General features: G+C 44.2%; 1 protein-coding gene across 7 annotated transcripts; it reads right to left on the bottom strand.

Moving 5' to 3' along the window:
• Positions 1 to 280: 280 nt before the first annotated feature.
• LOC147564726 (uncharacterized) lies at positions 281 to 7886 on the bottom strand. 7 transcript variants are annotated; one of them, XM_086649617.1, is made up of 4 exons: positions 7180 to 7886; positions 6073 to 6840; positions 3985 to 5145; positions 281 to 3897 (listed from the first exon to the last, which is right to left on the bottom strand). In XM_086649617.1, exons 1-4 carry the CDS (start codon positions 7340 to 7342, stop codon positions 782 to 784), a joined length of 5208 nt encoding a protein of 1735 aa, XP_086505743.1. In that variant the 5' UTR covers positions 7343 to 7886; the 3' UTR covers positions 281 to 781. The 7 variants fall into 7 exon arrangements, with proteins under 7 accessions (XP_086505743.1, XP_086505756.1, XP_086505736.1 ...); XM_086649630.1 differs by having other exon boundaries at positions 281 to 3894; positions 7180 to 7809; XM_086649610.1 differs by having other exon boundaries at positions 3985 to 5148; positions 7180 to 7788.
• Between the last annotated feature and the right edge of the window lie 14288 nt (positions 7887 to 22174).

Below are 22174 nucleotides of genomic sequence, written 5' to 3'. Positions count from 1 at the left end.
CTTGAATCTAATATAACCTGGTTCTGAATTCGGAACAAGTTCATCTCCAGAATCATCCAACTCAATCTAATAAAATTAGAGAGAGAGACAGAGAGAGAGAGAGAAACGGAGAGGGGGTGGCCGGAGGTATAGATGAAAATTACAAATCTATTCTTGGACTAAAAAAATGGCCATAAAAACTAATTGACCAAAGAGGCATAGGAGAGTAAAGCATCATCTTGCTTCAGGCTGAAATGATAAATGACATAATCAAACAAATATATATGTAGAGAGAGAGAGAGATTCAAAGTTCCTTAGTTTCCTGCTGTACTGAAGTCTGAATAAAAATGTAAAAATAATTGTATACACTGAGTCTTTAAACTAACCAAAAATGTACTAAGAGACAGATGAATTGATAATAGAGAGAGAGAGAGAGAGAGAGAGAGAGAGAGAGAGAGAGAGAAACCTGAGGAAGAACTGGGCCTCTTTCTTCACCAAAAGTTAGGGAGATTATTTATCTGATGCGCTATTCCATCATCAAATACAACAACAAACAGAGATAGCTGCGGCATATTACAAGAGACTACTAAATCTTCTGACAAAAGAATCAAAACCCCCCTCCCACATCTTCTTTTCCGCCTTCCCCACTTTTTAAGGTGTATCACAAAATAAAAAAAACTATTATACAAAAGAGTTGGGCATACAAGATTAGTATACCTCAAATGACCTCTCTCTATTAGAAGAACCATATTCTGATCATTGATCTGCCACAACAATGAAGATTTTTCTATTTTTTTTCCTACTACCTACCTGGGCGTACATCCTCCTGCTGCTGCCCAAGTCTCCTTTTCCTTGCCATAGCCTGACTACTGTATTGTTCAGCAACAGCAGCATAATGCAACTGTATCGCTGTAACAGGATCTGACACACCAGCTTCGCCACTACAAACACCAGCACTGCCCCCCAGGATTCCGCTGCCGCCCATCGCATTCATCCCCCCCATCACTGCTTGTTGCCCTTGGTATTGCTGCTGCCGGAAGCCCGGTATCATTTCACAACCATTACGTCTCTGCATCTCTGAGAATAACTCATGTTGCTTTCCATCTTTAGTCCCACAATCGATTCTGTACATCTTATGATAATCAGTCAATGTCCTATTACTATTCGTCCTACTGATATCACTACTAGGATACACTGAAACACAACCCAAGTTCCGGTCATTCCTTTTGACTACCGTTTGCAGTGGTTGAAGCTGATGATCACTGACTGGCATAGGTGGAGGGTAACTCGGGAATAGGATTTCAGAATCAAGCACCGAAGACAACCCCGTCTGTATTCTATTCCCATCCCAGAAACGAAAACTCCTCACCGGGTATCCCTCTAATCCTGAGTAACTGCCAGACTCTAACTTTGACGCCAATGAAGCTCCATCTCTCCCCCCATTACTGGTCATGAGGTTCAAGTCAGATGACTTGTTGCTGCTTAATTTTGGAGATGCATTCCAGTTGTAGGGCTTCGTAGTGGGGGTCTGCGATGATGCCTGCACAGGTGCGGGATGACTGAGAATCTGACCGAAAAGTTTCACATCACCAGTTCTCCGAGATTTCTCTGTATCGGTGTTACTCCGGGGATGAATGATCGGTGTTTGTTCATTACTCTTGCCTATAGGTGGAAGGTCCGTTGACAAACGTGGACGTTTCACACCGCTTCTCTTCTCCTGATGAAGGCCTTGTTGCAAACACTGATTTGATGGTAAATCTCTGATTACATTTGAGAAGTTTTTTACCACAGAATGACTATCATGGGCAATTGATTCAACTTTCCCATTATTGTCTTTATTACTAAGCACCTTTAGTGGATAACCTCTGAGAATCTGAGAGGGCTCAACCTGGTTAGGTGTGTTATGTCCTGTCATATATGGCTGATAAATATTTGTACTTCCTAATTTCTGATGCTGCTCGTTCCCGGGGTCCTCCAAGTTTACTGTTGATACTGTTGTAGACTCCCCAAGATGGCATTCACGCTGGATTGAAGACCCATTTCTCGACGACAGATTTGCAGAGAGAGAAGGTAAATTTTCTTTCTGCTGCAACTCATTGACCTCAGACTCCTGCCGAGAAGGCACTCGCTCATGGGAATTCTGGTAGTAATAACTTGGAGTCGAACTAAACCCCAGTGGCACAGCAGCTCCATTCATAGGAGAACTTTTGTTCGTCTTCAATTCTGGTACAACACAACATGAGCTACTTCTACTGCTAACCATACCCACACCATTCTTCACATCATATCTACGATCACTACCACTCCCATGCACCAAAAATTGTACTCCTGATGTTTCTTCTTTAAGCTTATCAGCAGGAGAATCCAGAATGCACTTGAGCTCTGTTGAAACATCTATTCTAGGCTTGCCAGGTCCTCCTAGCTTACCACCAGACGATGATTCATCATTCAATGACAATGTCCCATTAATTTCCTGCTCTTTTACATTTTGAGTTTCAGTAGGATGATCAGCCTCTTCAAGACCTTGCACAGGTAGATCACAACTCAATTTTTCAACATGTCTTTCCACCATTACATCTATGTTTTTTGACATCTCTGGGGTTGCAGTAATCTTCATCCCTGACTCCTTCACTAAATTGTCTTCCCCACTGATGTCCAACTCAGTCTTGACAGTACTGCAACAATCACCTGTAACTTTTCTAAGGCCAGCTTCCTCACAGCTCAACTGCTCCAGTCCATTATTTTCATCTAACTTGAGATTTTCAGTATTAATAAGAGAGATTCCGTCACTCCTTGATGTATTGTCAATTATGTGAGCCTCGACGTCCATCTTCGTACACGACTGCATGCTGCACGGTGCGGACTCAATGTCCACCGTACAAGCATCTTCTGTGTCACTACTTCCTTCATTACCATCATTCAGTGGTGTGCTTGATTCAAACTGGATTAAATCCAGACCAAGAATCTTCCGTGACTTACTGAAGTAGATCTGGCATTGCTCTGTCGACTTGGTCCCAACACAACTGGAGATTTTTGTAAAGTTCTTACTGTAAGTCCTGAAGGTTGTCAGGAAAACTGATTTCTCCTCATCAGTCCAGTCCACAGAGTCCAATTCCCCACAACTCTCATCTGAACAGGCTTCTTGACAATCAATTTTTCGCACAATATCAGGTGTCGAAGAGCGATAAACCAAAGAATTCCTCTTTTGCATCTTTTTCTCCTGAGAACCTTCTATGGGATCAATAGAACTAGTAATGCAAGAGCTCACTGCTTCTGAAGATACAGCACCACATATCCCAGCCAAAACATCTGCTGCCACAACTTCCCTCTCATTCCTTGGCACATCTGAACTGCTTGACTTGCGATCACGGTTTATTGGCAGGAATGACATTCCAACAGTAGATTGCTGAGTTTTCATATTATCACCAGCATTAGCTGCAACAGAGGAAGCTGCTCCTATCACATTAAGAGACGCAGCATTTACCTCATGATTCCACTTCTTACCAGACGTCACTAGGTATGAGATCTCTTGCTTCCTGGGCTCCAGCTTCTTTATTTTTTCAAAACTTTCCGATTTATGGTTCTTGTAGTAAAATTCAACGCAATCAGCTGTGGTCTTGTGATCTAGAAAAGAAGCAATTCTTTTGAAGTCCTTTCCAACCATAGCCAGCACCTCCAGGAATAGTTCCTTTTCTGCAGGCGTCCACGGGTTTATCATCTTTCTTTCTTTCTCAACATAAATGGGATCTTCAACTAAGCCAGCATTCGTAACAAATTTCGAAAACCTCTCATCCTTCTCATCTAACATTAAAGCAGGCATCTTCAAACAACTCCTATGTAGCCTCAGTCGAGAATCTGATAGAAATTTGCTGCTACAATCAACAATATCTCTGGTCGGTACGAGGCTTAAATTACCTGCTGCAATGAAAAATTGAGTATTGAGAAGGAACGGAAAAGAAATATAAAAAATTGCATTTAAGTAGAAAAAGAAAGCCTTAAACATACCAGATGAAGTGCATTGAGAAGGAACGGAAAACCGATGATTATGATGCCCATTGTGCGAAATTTTAAAACTCGGCTCGCACCGCTTTTGTGATTTAGCCCTATTCTTCTTTATGGAAATCATATGCATGTCTTCCTTCCACATGTGCTGTAGTGCTCTGTATTTAAGAGAAAGAACTCGCTCTTTGAGTCTTCGACTATGATTTCTCGCCAAAAGCTTTTCTTTAACGAGCAAATCGTTTTGATCACATGAAATATTAATTGCTTGCGGTCTATCACTTTTGAGTCCATCAGATGGCAATAACTTAGTTAATTCATCAGACGCATTTCTCGCATAATCCCGGTTGGATTCGAATATTGATTCACTTAATTTAATATTTTCATTGGAAAGTAAACCTGAATCACTAGAACCATGAGATACATTGTACATTTCGTTCGTGAGCTTTACATCCTCGGTACAAGGCTCGCTTGTTGATTTTTCTTCAATTGAGGAAGAACTTTCTCTTTGAGGTGATCTACAACCCACTTTCCTGGAAACAGAAGTATAACCAGTGTTTCTCTCAAAGTCAGATGTGAAGCCTGTCTTTTCCAGCAATAGTGGTTCAACAAACTTTGATGTAGCTGTTCCAGGACTATCTATGTCATCCTCTACTTCAGTATTATTTTGTCTCGTTGTATCACCACATAGAGTTGTCTTATCCAAGTTCACAACATCAAGAGATGCTACTTGCAAAGGAGAAGGCTTCTGTACTGCTTGAGATACTGCACCAGCTATTTCACTAGGTTTTAATTCTAAGTTCACTTGTAAGGGTTCAAAAACTGTTTCAGAAGCACCATTAATTTCAAGCTCAGTATTTAATAACTTAAGCTCATTTTCACACTTGTCAACTTCACTTTCAACCTTCTCCACCGCAGTCAAAAATCCAGTCTTCAACAGAAGTAACTTATTCATACCAGTAGACCTCATAATCTTTGAGTCCCCAGAGCTTGCATCCTCTGGTTGCAGCAAATCAAGAAGCAGACCATTCAATTTAGAACTTGAAGTGAACTCCAGATTTTCCACATTTACTGAGAACCGCTCGGTGAAATACTGAAACTCGTGATTTGGTGAACTTGTGTGACAATCAATACTCGAGCTCTTATTAAGAGACTTTTCCTCCAAACCTGCTCGGAAAAAATGTTTGTACTATTAGTGATGCAAGTACAACCGAAATTAGGAAAATTATATGAACATAAACCAATAAGATTGGATAGAAGATCAAGTCCAATCATGGTATCAGTTTCAGATGAACTCTCAAATGGTTTCCAAATTCCAAGCGATATGTTTGCAAACTTTAAGAACGTAGGAGTAAATTATATGGAACCAATACTTTAAAAGGCAGTTGAACGATTGATAAAAATAAATTACTGACTTGAATAATTAATTTTTCAGCATACTGTCCAATCACCTAATTGTTAACCATAAATGCAAAATGACCTGTCTGGAGTTGCTGGCCACAAAATCGGAAAAAAATAGCTTCTTGTTGTAGTACCAACTTGTTATTCTTGCGAAGAAACATAGGGTTTCACCTGTCTAGCAAGTGGACAGATAGGAGGCTGGAATATCAGTCCCGTGGTGTCAAAAGCGTGATACATCCTCGCACTATTTCATTCATAGGGTATCACTTCATAAGTTCACATATCATACAAAAGATTTCAACACTTGATCCGATCATAAGGCGAAACCAGATGTCCCAAACTAAACCGCAGCTTATGTGAGACTCGATTCACAAAGATGCACTAACGATATCGCACGCGACTATGCCAAAGCGTGAAAAACTGGAGGGTGGGATTAAAATATCCAAGTAAGCTAACACTCTAAACTATTTACAAGACAAACTAGGAAAGCTCATTGGTAAAAGACTTCATACAGGATAAACCAAATTCCGTCAGTGTTTTAAAACCTGATTAATACAAGATGACACCACACCAGACACCTATTTCAGAACGTCATAAATAGCCAAAGTGAAAATCACCAGAAAAAACAAATTTATAGTTTTAGCATTAACTGCAGAATTAGTAAAAGAAAAGATAACTAGTAAGTGTATGTACCTGGAGATGAACTACAAGCAAATGAAGATGGAGGAGAAGAACATATAGAAACACCAGCAACTCTTGGGCTCCTATCAGACAAGCTCGGTATCGTATCTTGTGAAGTCCTTGTGCTCACATCAGGCCTCTCATCAGGGCCTTCAACTCTTCGTTTCTCGTATTTCGCTAGCCCTTGACCCCATCCAAGCCGTTGTTTCTTCCTAGAACTTGTTTCTTCATTCCTAGCAGATGGCACACATCCAGAAGGCTCCACTGAAAGGGATCGAACTGGAATTATTCCTCTAGAAGGCAACTCAGCCTTAATTTCCTTAGATTCAGATCTCGTGCTCCTTGAACTACTTGACTCGCTCAAACCTGAACCCCGAGACGACAAGCTGCTTGAACGATTCCACTTTACAGGGTTCCAGGGGATTGATCCCCCTGATTTGTCTTTCTCAAATCTATGGCCTGTGCCTAAGCCATCGAAATTACCATTCTTATGACGCTCATCCCTTGTATGAAGGTGATCAATTGGTGAATTTTCAAGGTTAGAACGAGGATGAGCTGTTACGAGATCACTGACTGACCTCTGAACACCTAACTCATGGTGCCTGCTGAAAGAATTAATTGAGCCATCGATATCCTCTCTCGAACGTCCCCTCCAGTCCATCTGGCTGACAGGTCCTCTAACTTCGTGGCTGTTCCGGCTATATCTCCCCTCACTACGGGACATAGAAGGTCTGAAAATGCTCTCTTCGTCACCCCTTCTCTCACTAGACCTACCATGACCTACAGCAGATCAAAACAAAAACAATTCTGAATCGCTATCTAAACAAACAAAGAACTTTAAGCACAAAAAAGAGAAAGATGGAACCATATGGAATGCACAAGCAATCCCAGATCTCTCGCAAATCATCAGGCCGAGCAGGGCAAAACCAAGTTTGGGGACGAAATATCCAAATCAATTTTTTTTTTTACGGATGCATCGAATTCAGTGGTTTACTAGGCATCCATTGACGAAATTTATTGTAATCAAAAGGTCTGCAATTTCACGAAACCCTAATTTGAGATAACCCAAATCAGGTAGGAAGGCAAGCAAAGAGAAAGAAAATTGAAGAAGAAACATACCTAGAGGTCTGGGGAAATCATCTGATTCCCGTCGATAAAACTCCCGAGATCCCTGATGAGAAGAGTTATGGTATCTTGCAAAATAACCTACAGAATCGAATCTCTCGTACTTCTTCTCTTTGAAGAAATCCTTCCGATTCCAAGGCAAGGGTTCCGGCGGCATGAAAGAATTACACCAAATAGCATAAGCAAACAAGAAACCTAAAAGAAATCCTTTATGTCAACGCCCACGAATATTAGGGTTTCGGGGCGCCAAAACCATAAAAAACTATCAACAGAAAGAACCTTCAAATCTCCATTATTAGGGCTTTCACAAATCAGATCCCGCTCTCTGTAAGTAAACGATTGTTTTGCCCTAGATTTGTAGTCGAATCAGCACATAAACAAATAAGAACAGAAAAAATAATAAATTAGAAACCCTAATAAATATCGCCGTCCCTCTTCCTCTTTCTCTCTCTCCTAGACCTTCTTCTTCTTGTTTTCTCTCTCTAGAGTTTTATCTCTCTTTCTCTCTCTAAACTGATTAAGAAATAAAACGTGAGAAGATAGCAACAGCCTGGATTTCAACCACGGCGCTACTATTAAACCGGAATTATCTTTCTTTCTTTTTTCACTACTTATTTTTGCTTTTTCTTTATCTTTTGCCCCCTCTTTTATGCTTATTTTCGTCCACTTTTACCCCTTATTTGTTTGGTTATTTACTAGTTAGTAGCTTTAATTTTCTCTTCTTCCATTAATATCCTTGTGTTTGTATGATTATTACCACAAATCATGGTGTCTATCCAAACCCTAAACCTAGAGCTGCTATTTTTGTGGTGATGACTTTTACCCCCTTGAACACGTTGACACAAAAGTCATCCACCCACGATCCTTTGGTTCCCGTTCTTCGTGCTTGTAGATAATTTTTATTGTAATCGATTGAGAAGGGTTTGAGTTTTCATTGAGACTATGGTCAGATTGTACGTGGTTTTCCTTTTCGCTTGCTAATTCAGTTTTCATATGGTCATCTTCACCAATCGTTTGCTTTGAACTGTATGGTTATTTTTTTATAATGTATATGAAATTGTTAGTGATTTGTTTTGTGAAAAGTATTAGCAAATGTTCGTGTATTTTTATGTCAATGGAGTTCGCTTATATGTCAATGGAGTTAGCTTTTGCGAGAAAACACTTCGTAGCTAACGTGGAACAAACTTAACTGATCTAATTTCTTTTTTAAAATCAAGAAATATTTTATCTTTTAATATTGAGACCATCTACATCTTTTTTTTTTATGAAATAGAGACCATCTACATCTTGCATTATTATTGAAAATTCACATAATTAGTGAGATGTAACTTTATATAGTCAAACATCTTAGTTTCTCAAATTAGTAGATTATCAAAGACATTATCTTTTCAATTTGAATTTTTTTTTTATGTACTTCCTAAGTTTTGAATTTGATTCATCACCCTAATTCACATGTTAAAAACTTAGTCCTATGTTTAAGTATTACAACAAAGTGGCCTTTTGAGAGAGTCGGGCGGAGCGATTTCCTCCCTGGTGGCCCCGCCTCTGGTGGCGGTTACCGTCGGAAAAATTGGTGAACCCGCTCCCTTCCCTTTCATTATCCCTAGATAATATAGATTCTATTATCTTCTACTTCTTCCTCTTGATCTCTCTCTTTCTCTTCATCGGAATAATTGATCTTAGATCTCATTTCTTCTCTTTCTCACAATCACATTCAAATCCTAATTCTTTTCTCTGCAACAACAACTACAACAAAAACAATGGATCTCAGTCGATGGTTCATAGTTCCAACATGGGTTGATCTACTAGGGTTTTGTTTATGGTTTCCAGTAAGTATAGAAAACTATGAGAAATCATAAACCAAATCTGAAGAATATATTCGAATTAATCTACAATGGAGGGTATGGATTAGGTTTTTAAAATCATTTTAATCACGATTGTGATTCGTGAAGAGGAAAAGATGAACTTTGATAATGCGGTTTTCCCGACGAAGGCGGTTTTCCGGTGAGGGGTGCGGTTTTCCGGCGACGGAGGTGGTTTCTCGGTGACGACAACGGTTTTCCGGTGACAAAGTTGGTGGTCCGTTTAGTTTTTTTTCAGTTATTTTTTCGACCTTTAGGGTCTTTTTATCCGTGATCTTTAGGATCCTTTCATCTTTCCACCTTTAGGGTCAATTTATTTAGTCGGTGTCTAGTCCAATTTCTTTCTCTTCACGAGACACTTTGTATTTAAAGGTATGCAACTCTCGTGAAGTTTGAAGAGAGAAATAAGAATTATCATCCATGTAAACAATGTGATTTTATCACTTATGAATGAAAAAAGTTTCGCTTGGTTTCAAAAAAAAATAAACAAAGTGGCCATTCGGTCTAGTGGTATGATTCTCGCTTAGGGTGCGAGAGGTCCCACGTTCAATTCTCGGAATGCCCCCAAGTACTTGCTCCTTTTTTATCCTTTCTTCCTTGTTTCACTGTCTGCTCCGAGCCTCCGACCCTATGGCCCGTTGTGAGTTATTTATAGGGAACTGTATTTTACTATTGGCAGACTTCACTTTAGGCTGCCCCCCATTGTTACAAGTGGAGGTCCCATCTTAAACAATTACTATTAGAAATAAATTTAGTTGGTCAAATTTAGAGGCTGAAGAAAATATCGGCTAACAATAAGACCATTTTAGGGGCAAGTATAGAACATGAATCTAGTAATTGCTTGATGGGAAGATATGTAAGACATTGGAATTCATTAGAAATCTGCCATTACATGGTTAACGATGCAATTACATGGTTAACGATGCAATTACATTATATAATGAGTGTAGTTTTTTTTTGTTGAGTGCATTTTTTTTAGTAATCGACTACGATCTACGGTAGTCGTTACAAGGCATTGATACATCGAGACGATGTGATAAGCACAATAACTGGCAAAATACTACTGAGCCTAAAGTCCGACGAATTAAATTGCCTATAACCTGACGAATGAAATGACCTAAAGCCTGTAGACGGTAAAATGTCTACGGGTCGGAAAGTCTGACAGTCAACGGGTCGACGGTCAAAAGTCTTGTCGGGTCGGGTCGGATGCTTCGGGTACCGGCTACGTGTCGAAAAGAACCTGCACACAAAAAGAGAGAAAAGATCGTGAAGCCTCGGGGACACCGGGATGGTGCCGGCCTAAGGGGGCTCCGACGGTCAAGTCAGACACTCGATCAAATATAAACAAAAGAAAGTGGTCGATAAGGAGGTAACCGTCGTCGGAGTGCTTAGGTGTCTCGGCTCGTGGAGTTGTCGGAACAGATCCCCACGGTAATGATATACTTACTGTACTAAGAGGGTGATGGTGATGATATATTGTCGTTAACTTGCTAGTCGTAAGTGAACTTGCGATAAGGTGCTGGTCGTAAGTGGATCGGACGGTGAGAATCGTTGGATGGATGATGATGATACGTCTAGCGTCTTATCGCTAGGGGAGTGATGTGGTGAGGAGGTAGCCGTATTAGGATGGTGATACGACCAGCTAGTTACTGCGAAAAGGGTATTACGGCCAGCTAGTTACTGCTGGATGAGAGGAATATGAGACTTGAGAGCTTTCTTCTGCGATAAGGTGGTGGTGGTAATGGTGTCGATACGACTAGCCAATTACTGTTCAATTCGGGACTACCAAGCTCTTATCTCCCAACTTCTAAGACGATGAGTCAGAGACTTTGGAAGAATGGAGAGCTCTTTGAGAGACTTATCGATGGGAATGGTAGTGAAGATGGATTACTCGAGTATTGCAGTCGAATATTCGATGCCTTTGTCTGAGTTTTGCTTCTCGTATTTATAGTGGTGGAAAGGGATTGCCTTGATGACAACCAGCTAGTAACCGACGTATTTATTCCGTGTCATCACTCCTGCGAGATACGTTAGGGGCAAGAGGATCTGACCGTCAGATGAATATTCGAATTTCTCGAGGGACGGCTAAGATGTTACCGCGTGTGCGTTAAGCTACTGGCCAGTAACACCCGTCTTTAAGTGGCAGATACGGGATATTTACCACTAGTGCGGTTATGGATTGCACAATAATCCTCTGGCCGTAAGATTGCCTAGTACTGGCAGGTGGCTATCGCGTGACACGTGTCAGATACGCTTAGTGCCAAACGGATATGGATTCGGTGACCCGAGTAACGACTTGGGCCATTATCGGGCCTTCTTATTTAGCCTCGCGGATTTTACCCTTACGAAGCGGTTGTTTCCTTTATTTTACAGGCACCTCGTGGGGCGGATTTTTGCCCATACAATTTGCCCCCCACTCTCTAAGTCTGTATGCAGAGTTAGAGAGTAGTGAGGTATGACCATGTCAGCGGAAGAGTGCGCATCTCGATCATATTTTATTAGCGGGAGTGCCACTTTGCATTGTAGAGTGTTTTGCTCGAATTATCGAGGCGCCGATAGGTTGTGGAGACGTGGTCAGACAGAGAATCACGGAAGGACTTGTCGAAAAGAAAATAGTCGCGGAAAAGGATGCGACGGAGCAGCAAGGGGTGGTTCGGATATCACGCGTTGGTCGCCCGGGAACGACCAGCTTGCTACTGCGCGGGCGCGCCACGTGGCAGAAGCTGGTCGTCCGAGGACGACCAGCGCCCTACTGCGCGGGCGCGCAGTAGCGCACCACGTGGCAGAAGTTGGTCGTCCGGGGACGACCAGCGCGCTACTGCTCGGGCGCGCAGTAGCGCGCCACGTGGCGGGCTCTGGTCGTCCGCGGACGACCAGCTCGCTATTGCGCGGGGCGCGCAGTAGCGCGCCACGTGGCGGCCTCTGGTCGTCCGCGGACGACCAGCTCGCTACTGCGCGGGCGCTGGTCGTCCGGGACGACCAGCTTGCTACTGCGCGGACGCTGGTCGTCCGGGACGACCTGCTCGGGTCTGCGCGGGCGCGCCGACGCGCGCCGGCGCTGGTACCGTACCTTCTTCCGTCAATCGAGTGCCCCCGAGACACCTAGTTTGTTCTCGCGTTTCGAGGGTCCTTGCTGCGTCTTTGTGTGTCTGCGTGTCCATGGGTCACTCAGTCGCTTTGTGCGTATCCGGAGTTTTCGAGGGTACTCGGACACGGGGACCTCCTTGGCGGGAAGGAGGTGGATGACACCTTGGATTAGACCCTATAAAGGGGGTGGAGTATCATTATTTTACTTACCATTTGAAGCTTGAAGAGAGAGATTTTTTGGGGATTCTTCACTTGTAATCAGGTATTTTTCTCTCCCCTATTTGGTTTTGTTGAGCTTTTTGCTTGAAATTTTTGTGTTCTTCGTTCTTGAATGTTCATAGCGTTTGATCTTCTAAGTTACTTTCCTTATTTGTTGGCATGTGTTTTTGAGATTGCATACCTTGAGTTAGTTACTGCTAGGATCGATACCATGAGTAGACTATTGGTAAGATCGATACCTTGAGTGAACTACTGTTAGGGCCAATACCTTGAGTGAATTACTGCTAGGATCGATACCTTGAGTGAATAAGTGCTAGGATCGATACCTTGAGTGAATTACTGCTAGGATCGATACCTTGAGTGAACTACTGCCAGAATCAATACTTTGAGTGAATTACTAGGCTTATGTCTCGTTTGAATGTTCCCTTCAAACCAATTGTTGGGTTTGAAACCTTATCCCTTTGTCCTACAGACTTTTGCCATCCGGGATGAGTCATCGTGGACACGGTAATTCCTCTAGGCCGCTTCGCGTGCCAGAACATTCTGAATTCCGGCGACAGAAGGTGCTCGAACGAGTGACCTTGAAACGTCTATCGGTAAATCCGGCTTCAACCATTACGGAGGACGGACTAAAGGATATACGATTCATGTTCAATATCCCTGCCTCCATAGAGCTTAGGCTTCCGCAGCCCAACGAACTTGTCGACGAGGACCATGGCGGTTGGACCGCATTCTACATAATTCCCTTCTTGATGGGATTTAGGTTTCCCGTCCCCCGTTTGGTGCATGGGGTTTTGAGTTACTACGAGATAGCTCCTTCACAACTCATGCCTAGCGCGTGGAGACTTCTTTTGTGCTTGGAAGTGTTGGCCTACCTACAGCAGGTAGAGCTTTCAGCTAGCGATGTAGTTCGCTTCTATCACTTGACGAGCCATTCCAGGGATAATGGTCGTTATGGTTTCAAATTGCGGAAGCCTGGTGCTCATTTAATCACTGCAATGCCGGCTACCGACCGAAAGTGGCAAACTGGTTATTTCCTTGCTCGCGGTGACCTTGTTTATGGTGACCGAGGGGTAGGACAGATTCCTTCCCATTGGCAAGATGCTCGTAAGTATGTTATTGTTTATCGTGGAATACCTCATGTTTTTACATTGTTGTAGTTTAAGTGTGTATTGTCCCTTTGACAGACTGTTCGTTCAACAATAAGAACGTTGAGCGGCTGGAGAATTGGAAGGAGAGGATCTCCAAGTTGTTTGAGCGTCGCGATCCAGAGAGGAGTTCTGCCTTCCTTCTGAGTCACTCCCTTATTTCAGGTACTCCTTTGTGGGACTTTGTTCCTGGTGCGACTTTAACAAATCGCCTTTCTGTTCCTGCGACGGCTATAGAGATTCGAGGTGCGCTTCTAGCCTACCAAGAGTCATCTGGTGCTCCGGTACTCTTCCCACCTCCTTCAGCAAGTACAGAGTCATTCGCATCATCGCAAATGGTGGGATCTGGTTACATCTCTGCTCCTTACTCGGACATCCGGAAGGGTGGCCAGAGGAAGAGGTCCAAGGCAGGTACTGGTTCGAGTTCTCTTCCGCATTCTTCTTCGTCTACTCCTGTTACTGAGGAGGCCCCAGCTTCAGAGCCGGTTTATTCGGCGATACCTCTATCTGGGTCTTCTGGTGGGGTTCCCATGTGGAGGCATCATCCTTCTGCTTCTCCCTTTGACGGCTCCACTTTCCTATCTACTGGAGGAGATCAACTGCTCTCTTCTGAGGACCACCAGAAGTTCCTTGCTTATGGTCCTTGTGGAGGCGCAGACTATGGTGTCTCGCACCATTACCAGGTATTCACCTCTCATTTAAGTTGCAGCTATTCTTTGTTATATTTACGAGCTCATCATTATTTTTTGGTTTTTGTAGGCTTTCATGGCATCGATTTCCTCTCGTCGTCAGTTGAGCGAGAGTGTGGACCGAGTTGCGGAGTTGACAGGATCATTCTCCCAATTGCAGACTCGCTACGACAGCCAGGTGGTTTCCTTTCAGGAGCAGGGTGACAGGATGCGTGCCCGGGAGAGAGAGTTGGAGGATCTTCGGGGGCGGTACACTGTGCTGGAGAGAGAAGCGGCGTACAACCAACAGCTAGTTGATGAATTTCCCCGTGAGAGGGATCAGATTGCAACTGACGCGGCGTTACGGACTCGTGCAGACTTGTTCGTCGAGTACCGCGAGCATGGGCCCGACAGATGGGATATGGATGATAACATAGAGGCCTGGCGGGTTCGTTACGAGGAGCTTTTGGCGGAGCGACGGGCGGGAGAGATGACGATAGATATGGACGAGGTGATGAGGGGTGATGATGCAACTTGAGGTAGTTCGCCTCATTAGTGCTTTCCTTTACTTGACTTGTTTAGAAATACTATGTGTGTTGTTGATTTCTTTTCTATTTGACGAACCATATTTGGTCGTCGTCGTGTGTCGTCAGGCGTTCAGCCCTTTTGTTTGGGCGACACACGTCGGATATATATTGTTGTTGACGAACTATATGTAGTCGTCATCGTGTGTCGTCAGGCGCTCAGCCCTTTTGTTTGGACGACACGCGTCGGATATATGTTGTTGTTGACTCCTGGTTCAGCTAGACTTCTGGATTTGTATTTTAACGGTTCAAGTGAACCCACTGGATTTCTTTGAGACTCTTCGTTTAAAGATGTATTGCTATGGTTATGTACCTGTTGTTATTCTTCTTAGTTGGGTGGTTGTGATACCAGCTTATGTAGGGAAGACGACTAGCGCCTTATTGCGTTTAGGCGTCGGCCACAACTTACTGTCTCATCTTGGATGAATTACTAATCCTAACTTATATAAGTGATACGGCCAGCAGCTTGTTGCCCCAACTTGAATGGATTGTAAATCCTAACTTATATATGGGATACGGCCATCACCTTACTGTGTTCAGGTGACGGCCAGTAGCTTGTTGTCCCAACTTTGAATGTGTTACAAGTCCTGACTTATATCAGGGATACGGCCAGCACCTTATTGTGTTCCGGTGACGACCAGTAGCTTGTTGTCCCAACTTTGAATGGGTTACAAGTCCTGACTTATATCAGGGATACGGCCAGCACCTTATTGTGTTCCGGTGACGACCAGCTGCTTGTTGTCCCATCTTGGATGGGTTACCAATCTTCACTTATAAAAGTGATACGACCAACACTTCATTTTGTTTTTGGGATCGTCTAGCGACCTACTGTTTCTCTCCAGACAAGTAATTAGATGCCCTTGTAGTGAAATGACATCGATATTGATAAAGTTTAAACACAAGTAATTACTGGATAAATACTTGAGATTTTATTTCTAAATTTTTGTTTACATCGGAAGTGATATCTTAGATTTAAGAACATTACATTGAACTTGAGGAATAAGTGCGGGACTTTGTTCCTTCTAAATTAATTTTGATGAACAGTACGTTGAACTTGTTGTTGTCAAATGAAGAAGTGTTCGTCATTCAACTTAGGTGCCTGGTGATTCGAGTTGCCTGTTAGACAGGTGAGGGTTGCTTAACCCGTATTGTTCTTCAGTTTCTTCATAGTCTTCTTATAGTATCCTCATGCCCCCCAGTCGAAGTGCGGAACTCCTCTGGTGGTTTGGACTTCGACTCTGACGTCCAGCCTCTTATTGTTTTTGCTACTTTGTTGTGTCTTGGAGACAGTTCCTGTCATCACACGTAGATAGTGAGGGGTGGTTGTTGGCGTAGCCAACAACCCTCCGACGCCCAAGTCAGTAGGTGATCTTTTGGAAAAAAGGCAAAATAGGAGAAGTTTCAAGGTTAGAAGTAGTACCTTCGTAAGTGAATGGCATTCCAGCTATTGCCTATGTTTAGGCCATCTTTTGATTGAAGTTTGTAGGCTCCTTGTCCCACTACCTTGGTAATGAGGTATGGGCCCTCCCAAGTAGGGGCTAACTTGCCAGCTCCTGTTTCCTTAGTATTTTGAAATACTTTCCTCAGAACCCAGTCGCCAACTTTGAATGTACGAACCCTGACGTTCTTGTTGTAATGTTTGGCTGCTTTCTGTTGATATGCGGCATTCCTGATTGCCGCCATGTCCCTTACCTCGTCTACCGTATCCAGGTTATGGTTAAGTAGCTCCCAATTGCTTTCTTCTGTGGTCCACTGGTATCGGGCAGAGGGAACTCCTGTTTCAGCTGGTATTACCGCCTCACAACCGTATGCAAGTGAAAATGGGGTTTCCCCAGTTGCGGTCTTTGAAGTGGTTCTGTATGACCACAACACTCCTGGTAGTTCATCTGCCCATGCCCCTTTAGCTTTCTTGAGTCGTTTTTTCAGTGAGTTCATTATCGTTTTGTTTGACGATTCTGCTTGCCCATTGGATTGAGGGTATCTAGGAGTCGAAAAACTTAGTTTGATTCCCCACTCCTTGCAGAAGTCTTGGAAATCAAAGCTGATAAATTGTGAACCATTGTCTGTGACAATCTCCTTGGGAACTCCAAACCTGCAAATGACATGTTTCCAAACAAAACTTTTTACCTCGCGGTCTCTGATTTGGTGGTAGGCTTCGGCTTCCACCCACTTAGTGAAGTAGTCTGTGACAGCAAGCATGTAGACTCTCTGGCCTGGGGCTGTTGGTAGTTTGCCTACTATATCCATCCCCCATTTCATGAAAGGCCATGGGGATAGAATTGAACTTAGCTTCTCTGGAGGGAGGTGGGAAGTTTGGGCGAACCTCTGGCAGCTGTCGCAACGTTTAGCATAGTCAGTAGAGTCTGCTCTCATAGTCGGCCAGTAGTAACCTGCAGTCAGTGCTCTGTTGGCCAGGCTGCGACCGCCAGAGTGGTTACCGCATTCCCCCTCATGTAATTCCTTGAGGACATACTTGGATTCCTCTTGGGTGATGCATTTCAAGTAAGGCCCAGAGTATGATCTCTTAAGGAGCTGGCCGTCCATGATGCAAAACCTTGCAGCTTTGACTTTGAGCCTTCTAGCTTCATTTCGATCCTGTGGCAACTCATCGTTAGTTAAGTACCTGATTATTGGTGTCATCCAGGTCTCTTCTGCATCTGTAACCGCTACCTCTGAAGGCTTTGTTTTCCATACTGCCGGCCACTGAAGTAGCGTTAGGGGTATTGTCTGTGCATCCTTGGTTGGAATTGATGACCCTAAATTGGCCAAGGCATCAGCGTGCCCATTCTCGAGCCTGGGTACCTGTTCGAAACTAACCTCGGTGAACTGACTTTGTAGTTCTTTTACATGCGACACATAGGCTGCCATCTTCACGTCTTTGGCCTGGTAGGTTCCTTGTAGCTGGTTAACTACGAGTTGGGAGTCTGATTTTATCGCAAGTTTCTAGACTCCCATCTCCTTTGCCAAGTTCATACCTGCGATCAAGGCCTCGTACTCTGTTTCATTGTTGGTGGCTTTGAACCCGCATCTTATTGCTTGTTGGATTAGGTCACCTTCTGGGGAGGTGAGAACAACACCAAGTCCTACTCCATTCATGTTGCTGGAACCATCTACTGATAAGGTCCATTTGAGTTGGCTATGTTCCTGTAGATGGAGCAATTCTCCTTGTGCCTGCACTAAGGTGTTAGGTGTAAAATCAGCAATAAAATCGGCCAGTACCTGAGATTTGATTGCTGTCCTTGGCTGGTAGCTGATGTCATGTTCGCTTAACTCCACTGCCCATTTGGTCAATCTCCCAGACAGCTCTGGTTTGTGAAGAATATTCTTCATTGGGAAAGTTGTAACCACCACAATTGGGTGGCATTGAAAGTAAGGTCTCAGCTTTCTGGCTGCAGTAACAAGGGCAAGGGCTAGCTTCTCTAGTTGGCTGTATCTAGTTTCAGCATCGAGCAATGACTTGCTAGTGTAGTAGACAGGCAGCTGCTTACCGTCTTCCTCACGAACGAGTACTGCACTTACCGCTGTCTCTGAAACAGCAAGGTATATGAATAATTTCTCTCCATCTTTTGGTTTGGAGAGCAAAGGTGGAGAAGTGAGGTATCTCTTCAGCTGTTGTAGAGCTTCTTCACAGGCGGGTGACCACTCGAAATTTTTCCCCTTTCGCAGAGTGGTGAAGAACAGATAGCATCTCTCGGAAGATTTAGAAATGAATCGGCTAAGTGCCGCCACTCTACCTGCAAGCTTTTGGACGTCCTTGATGCATTTCGGGGAAGGAATACCCATCACCGAATTAATCTGATCTGGGTTAGCTTCGATCCCCCTTTGAGTCACCATATACCCTAAAAATTTTCCAGAGGACACACCAAAAGAACACTTAGCGGGGTTTAGTTTCACATTATACCTCCTGAGTACCTCAAATGCTTGTTTGAGGTGTTCCAAGTGTTGTTCTGCTACTAATGACTTGACCAACATATCATCGATGTAGACCTCCATAGTGTCGCCTAGCATGTTGGCGAACATTTTGTTCACGAGCCTTTGGTAGGTGGCACCTGCATTTTTTAGTCCAAAAGGCATGACTTTGTAGCAAAATATACCTCTTTCCGTGACGAAGGCGGTTTTCTCTTGGTCGTTTGGATGCATAAGGATCTGATTGTAGCCCGAGAATGCATCCATGAAGCTCAAGAGTTCATGTCCGGCTGTGGCGTCTACTAGCATGTCGATGTGAGGTAGTGGGAAGGAATCCTTAGGGCATGCTTTGTTCAAGTCTGTAAAGTCAATACATACCCGCCACTTACCATTCTTCTTTTTAACGACCACCACATTAGCGAGCCAATCTGGATAGTGCACTTCTCTTACAGATCCGATGTCAAGTAGCTTCTGGATCTCCTCGTTGATTACCTTGTTGCGTTCTGGTGCGAATTTCCTTCTTTTCTGTCTGACCGGGGTATGGGAAGGGTCTACCTGTAATTCATGAACTATTATAGAGGGATCTATCCCTGTCATATCTGCATGAGACCAAGCAAAACAATCAGAGTTATCGGTTAGGAATTCAATGAGTTTTTCTCTGAGAGTAGGAGCTAGCTGTGCTCCAATTTGAACTTTGTGCTCTGGGATGTTGGGGTTGATTTGGACTTCGTCTAATTCCTCCATGTTCGGTTGGTTAAGGTTCGAGTTAAGGGGCACTTTGTTCTGTAATTGCTACAAGGGCTTCTTGGGAGCCTTCATCGTGTTCTTGTAGCAGTTCCTGGAAGCTCCTTGGTCTCCTTTGATTTCCCGTACTCCCCAAGGTGTTGGGAACCTCAATACTTGGTGGTATGTTGATGGTACTGCCCTCATCTCATGGATCCAAGGTCTTCCAAGGATCATGTTATAAGCTGATGGGCAGTCCAGTACCACAAAAGTGGTGCTAAGGTTAATTCCTCCTGCATATACTGGTAACACGATTTCTCCCAAGGTATACTACTGTTCTCCACTAAATCCTATAAGGACAGTAGAACGTCGGCAGATGTTTGATTCTTCTAGTCCCATTCCTAGCAAGGCATGAAGAAATAAGACATTAGTGGAGGATCCGTTATCAATTAGTATGCGTTTAACTAACACATTTGCAATAGTGAGAGAGAGGACAAGAGCGTCATGATGAGGGTTGACGAGCCCTGAGACTTCGTTGTCAACGAAGCTGATGGTTTGGTTGGTGAAAGTTAGAGTCGACGCCTCTGTCGAGTGGGCAGTTGGATTGGCTGTGATTCGTGCATTTCTTTTGGCTGCCGAGTGGCTTACTCCACTCACTTCCGAGCCTCCTGTGATCATGTTGCAAGTCAATGTTGGAATCGGCTCCTCTGGCTCTTTGGGTCGTGCATCTCCTTGGGACATGGTTTTCTTGCCTTTATCTGTCAGTAAGTCGGTGAGGTGACCTCTCTTTAGGAGCTCAGCAACTTCAAGCCTGAGGGCAATGCAATCTGCAGTAGTGTGCCCATGGTCCGAGTGGAATTCACACCACTTGGAAGTATCCCTCTTGTCGCTCGGCGTCTTTGTCTTCCCTGGCCACCTTACCGTGTTACCCATCCCCTTCATTACAGCAATCACCTCACTTGGCTCAATGTTGAGGTTGTATTCTGGAATCTTGGTACGGATGGGTCCTTGTGGTTTCTCGTTTTGACGATTAGATGGAGGGTTGAATGGCCTCCTGTTCTCCCTTGGAATTGGTCGCCTGGTTGGGTAAGGATCATTGCTCCTGGCCTCTGACCGTCGTTCGTATCTTCTGGAGTGACGGTCTCTTGACCTATCTTCCTGTGAATAGTATCTGTTTCTGTGGGCTTCGTCTTCCTCCCACCTAATTTCAACCCAAGCTCTGGAAAGAACATCCTCCATCGTTGTGCAATTGAACTTGGTGAGTTCTTTGTACAGCTCCCCATCTGGCAGTAAACCTTTCCTGAATGCATCAACTGCTGTCTCCTGGTTGCAGTAAGGAATTGACACCTTCTCCCGATTAAATCTTCCCACATACTCTCTGAGTGGTTCACCCCTTCGTTGTTGGATTCGGTAGAGATCACCAGAGAGTTTCTCGAGCTTCTTACTGCTTGCAAATTGCTCGACAAAGGTGTCTGTGAGCTGGGCAAATGAAGCAATCGAGTTATGAGGGAGGTTGGTGTACCATTGCAGAGCAGGGCCATTCAGACTAGACCCAAAACTCTTGCACATACACGCTTCCCGCAAGTCCCTCGGAATCGCAGCAGTAAACATCCTCTGTTTGTAAGAGGCTATGTGATCGTCTGGGTCAGAGGTGCCGTCATACATCTTCATGTTGGGAAAAGTGAACTTTCTGGGCATCTCTACCAGAGCAATTGCATCGACGAACGGAGAATCGGCATAGCTTTGAGGAAGACTCTTCTTGAAGGGGGTCGGGACTCCTGGAATTCTAGTGATCAGAGCCTCCATTTCAGCTAGCCTCTTTGCTAAAGCTTGCTCTAAAGGGGTACCTGTATGTGAAAATAATAAGGGATTAGAAGCCATGGTGGGTTGAGTAGGCATAGGGAAGATAGTAGGCATAGCAATAGTGGAAGATGAGTAAAGAGGAGCAGCCATGGTCTGCTGTGGAGTGAGAGGTTGTTGAAAGGTATGTGTTGGAGCTATGAATGGAGCACTTGCGGATCCTGTCCCTACTTGGCTGGTGGTGAAGCCTGCAGTAGTGTTGTGAGGGGGTGTCGGGCGATTAGATGGTCCTCCTGCTTCAGAACCGTTGGGAGGTGGTCGATTGTCCCCCAAACTTTGTCTTCTTGGAACCACCAACTCCGTAATTCTTTCTTGCAGTAGCATGTTCTCTGCCCGGACAGTAGAGTTCTCCTCCTCCAAAGCTCTCAATCTTTCGGCGTTTTCTTGCATCTGGGCAGTGAGTGCAGCAAGTTGTGATGAAAAATCCACAGAAGCGTTGGACATGTCTCCTTCCATGGTACTTGTCTTTTCGGTAGTTAGTGGCTGGCCCCCTCCTTCTAGCGCCAAATTGTAGACGGTAAAATGTCTACGGGTCGGAAAGTCTGACAGTCAACGGGTCGACGGTCAAAAGTCTTGTCGGGTCGGGTCGGATGCTTCGGGGACCGGCTACGTGTCGAAAAGAACCTGCACACAAAAAGAGAGAAAAGATCGTGAAGCCTCGGGGACACCGGGATGGTGCCGGCCTAAGGGGGCTCCGACGGTCAAGTCAGACACTCGATCAAATATAAACAAAAGAAAGTGGTCGATAAGGAGGTAACCGTCGTCGGAGTGCTTAGGTGTCTCGGCTCGTGGAGTTGTCGGAACAGATCCCCACGGTAATGATATACTTACTGTACTAAGAGGGTGATGGTGATGATATATTGTCGTTAACTTGCTAGTCGTAAGTGAACTTGCGATAAGGTGCTGGTCGTAAGTGGATCGGACGGTGAGAA

This window comes from Eschscholzia californica, unplaced genomic scaffold (genome assembly GCF_041429995.1).
Source record: "Eschscholzia californica isolate CP2 unplaced genomic scaffold, dmEscCali1.0.p SCAF_1, whole genome shotgun sequence".
Classification (NCBI taxonomy): Eukaryota; Viridiplantae; Streptophyta; class Magnoliopsida; order Ranunculales; family Papaveraceae; genus Eschscholzia; species Eschscholzia californica.
Note: the sequence above shows the minus strand (reverse complement) of the source record. Positions and strands in the feature narration are given on the sequence as shown.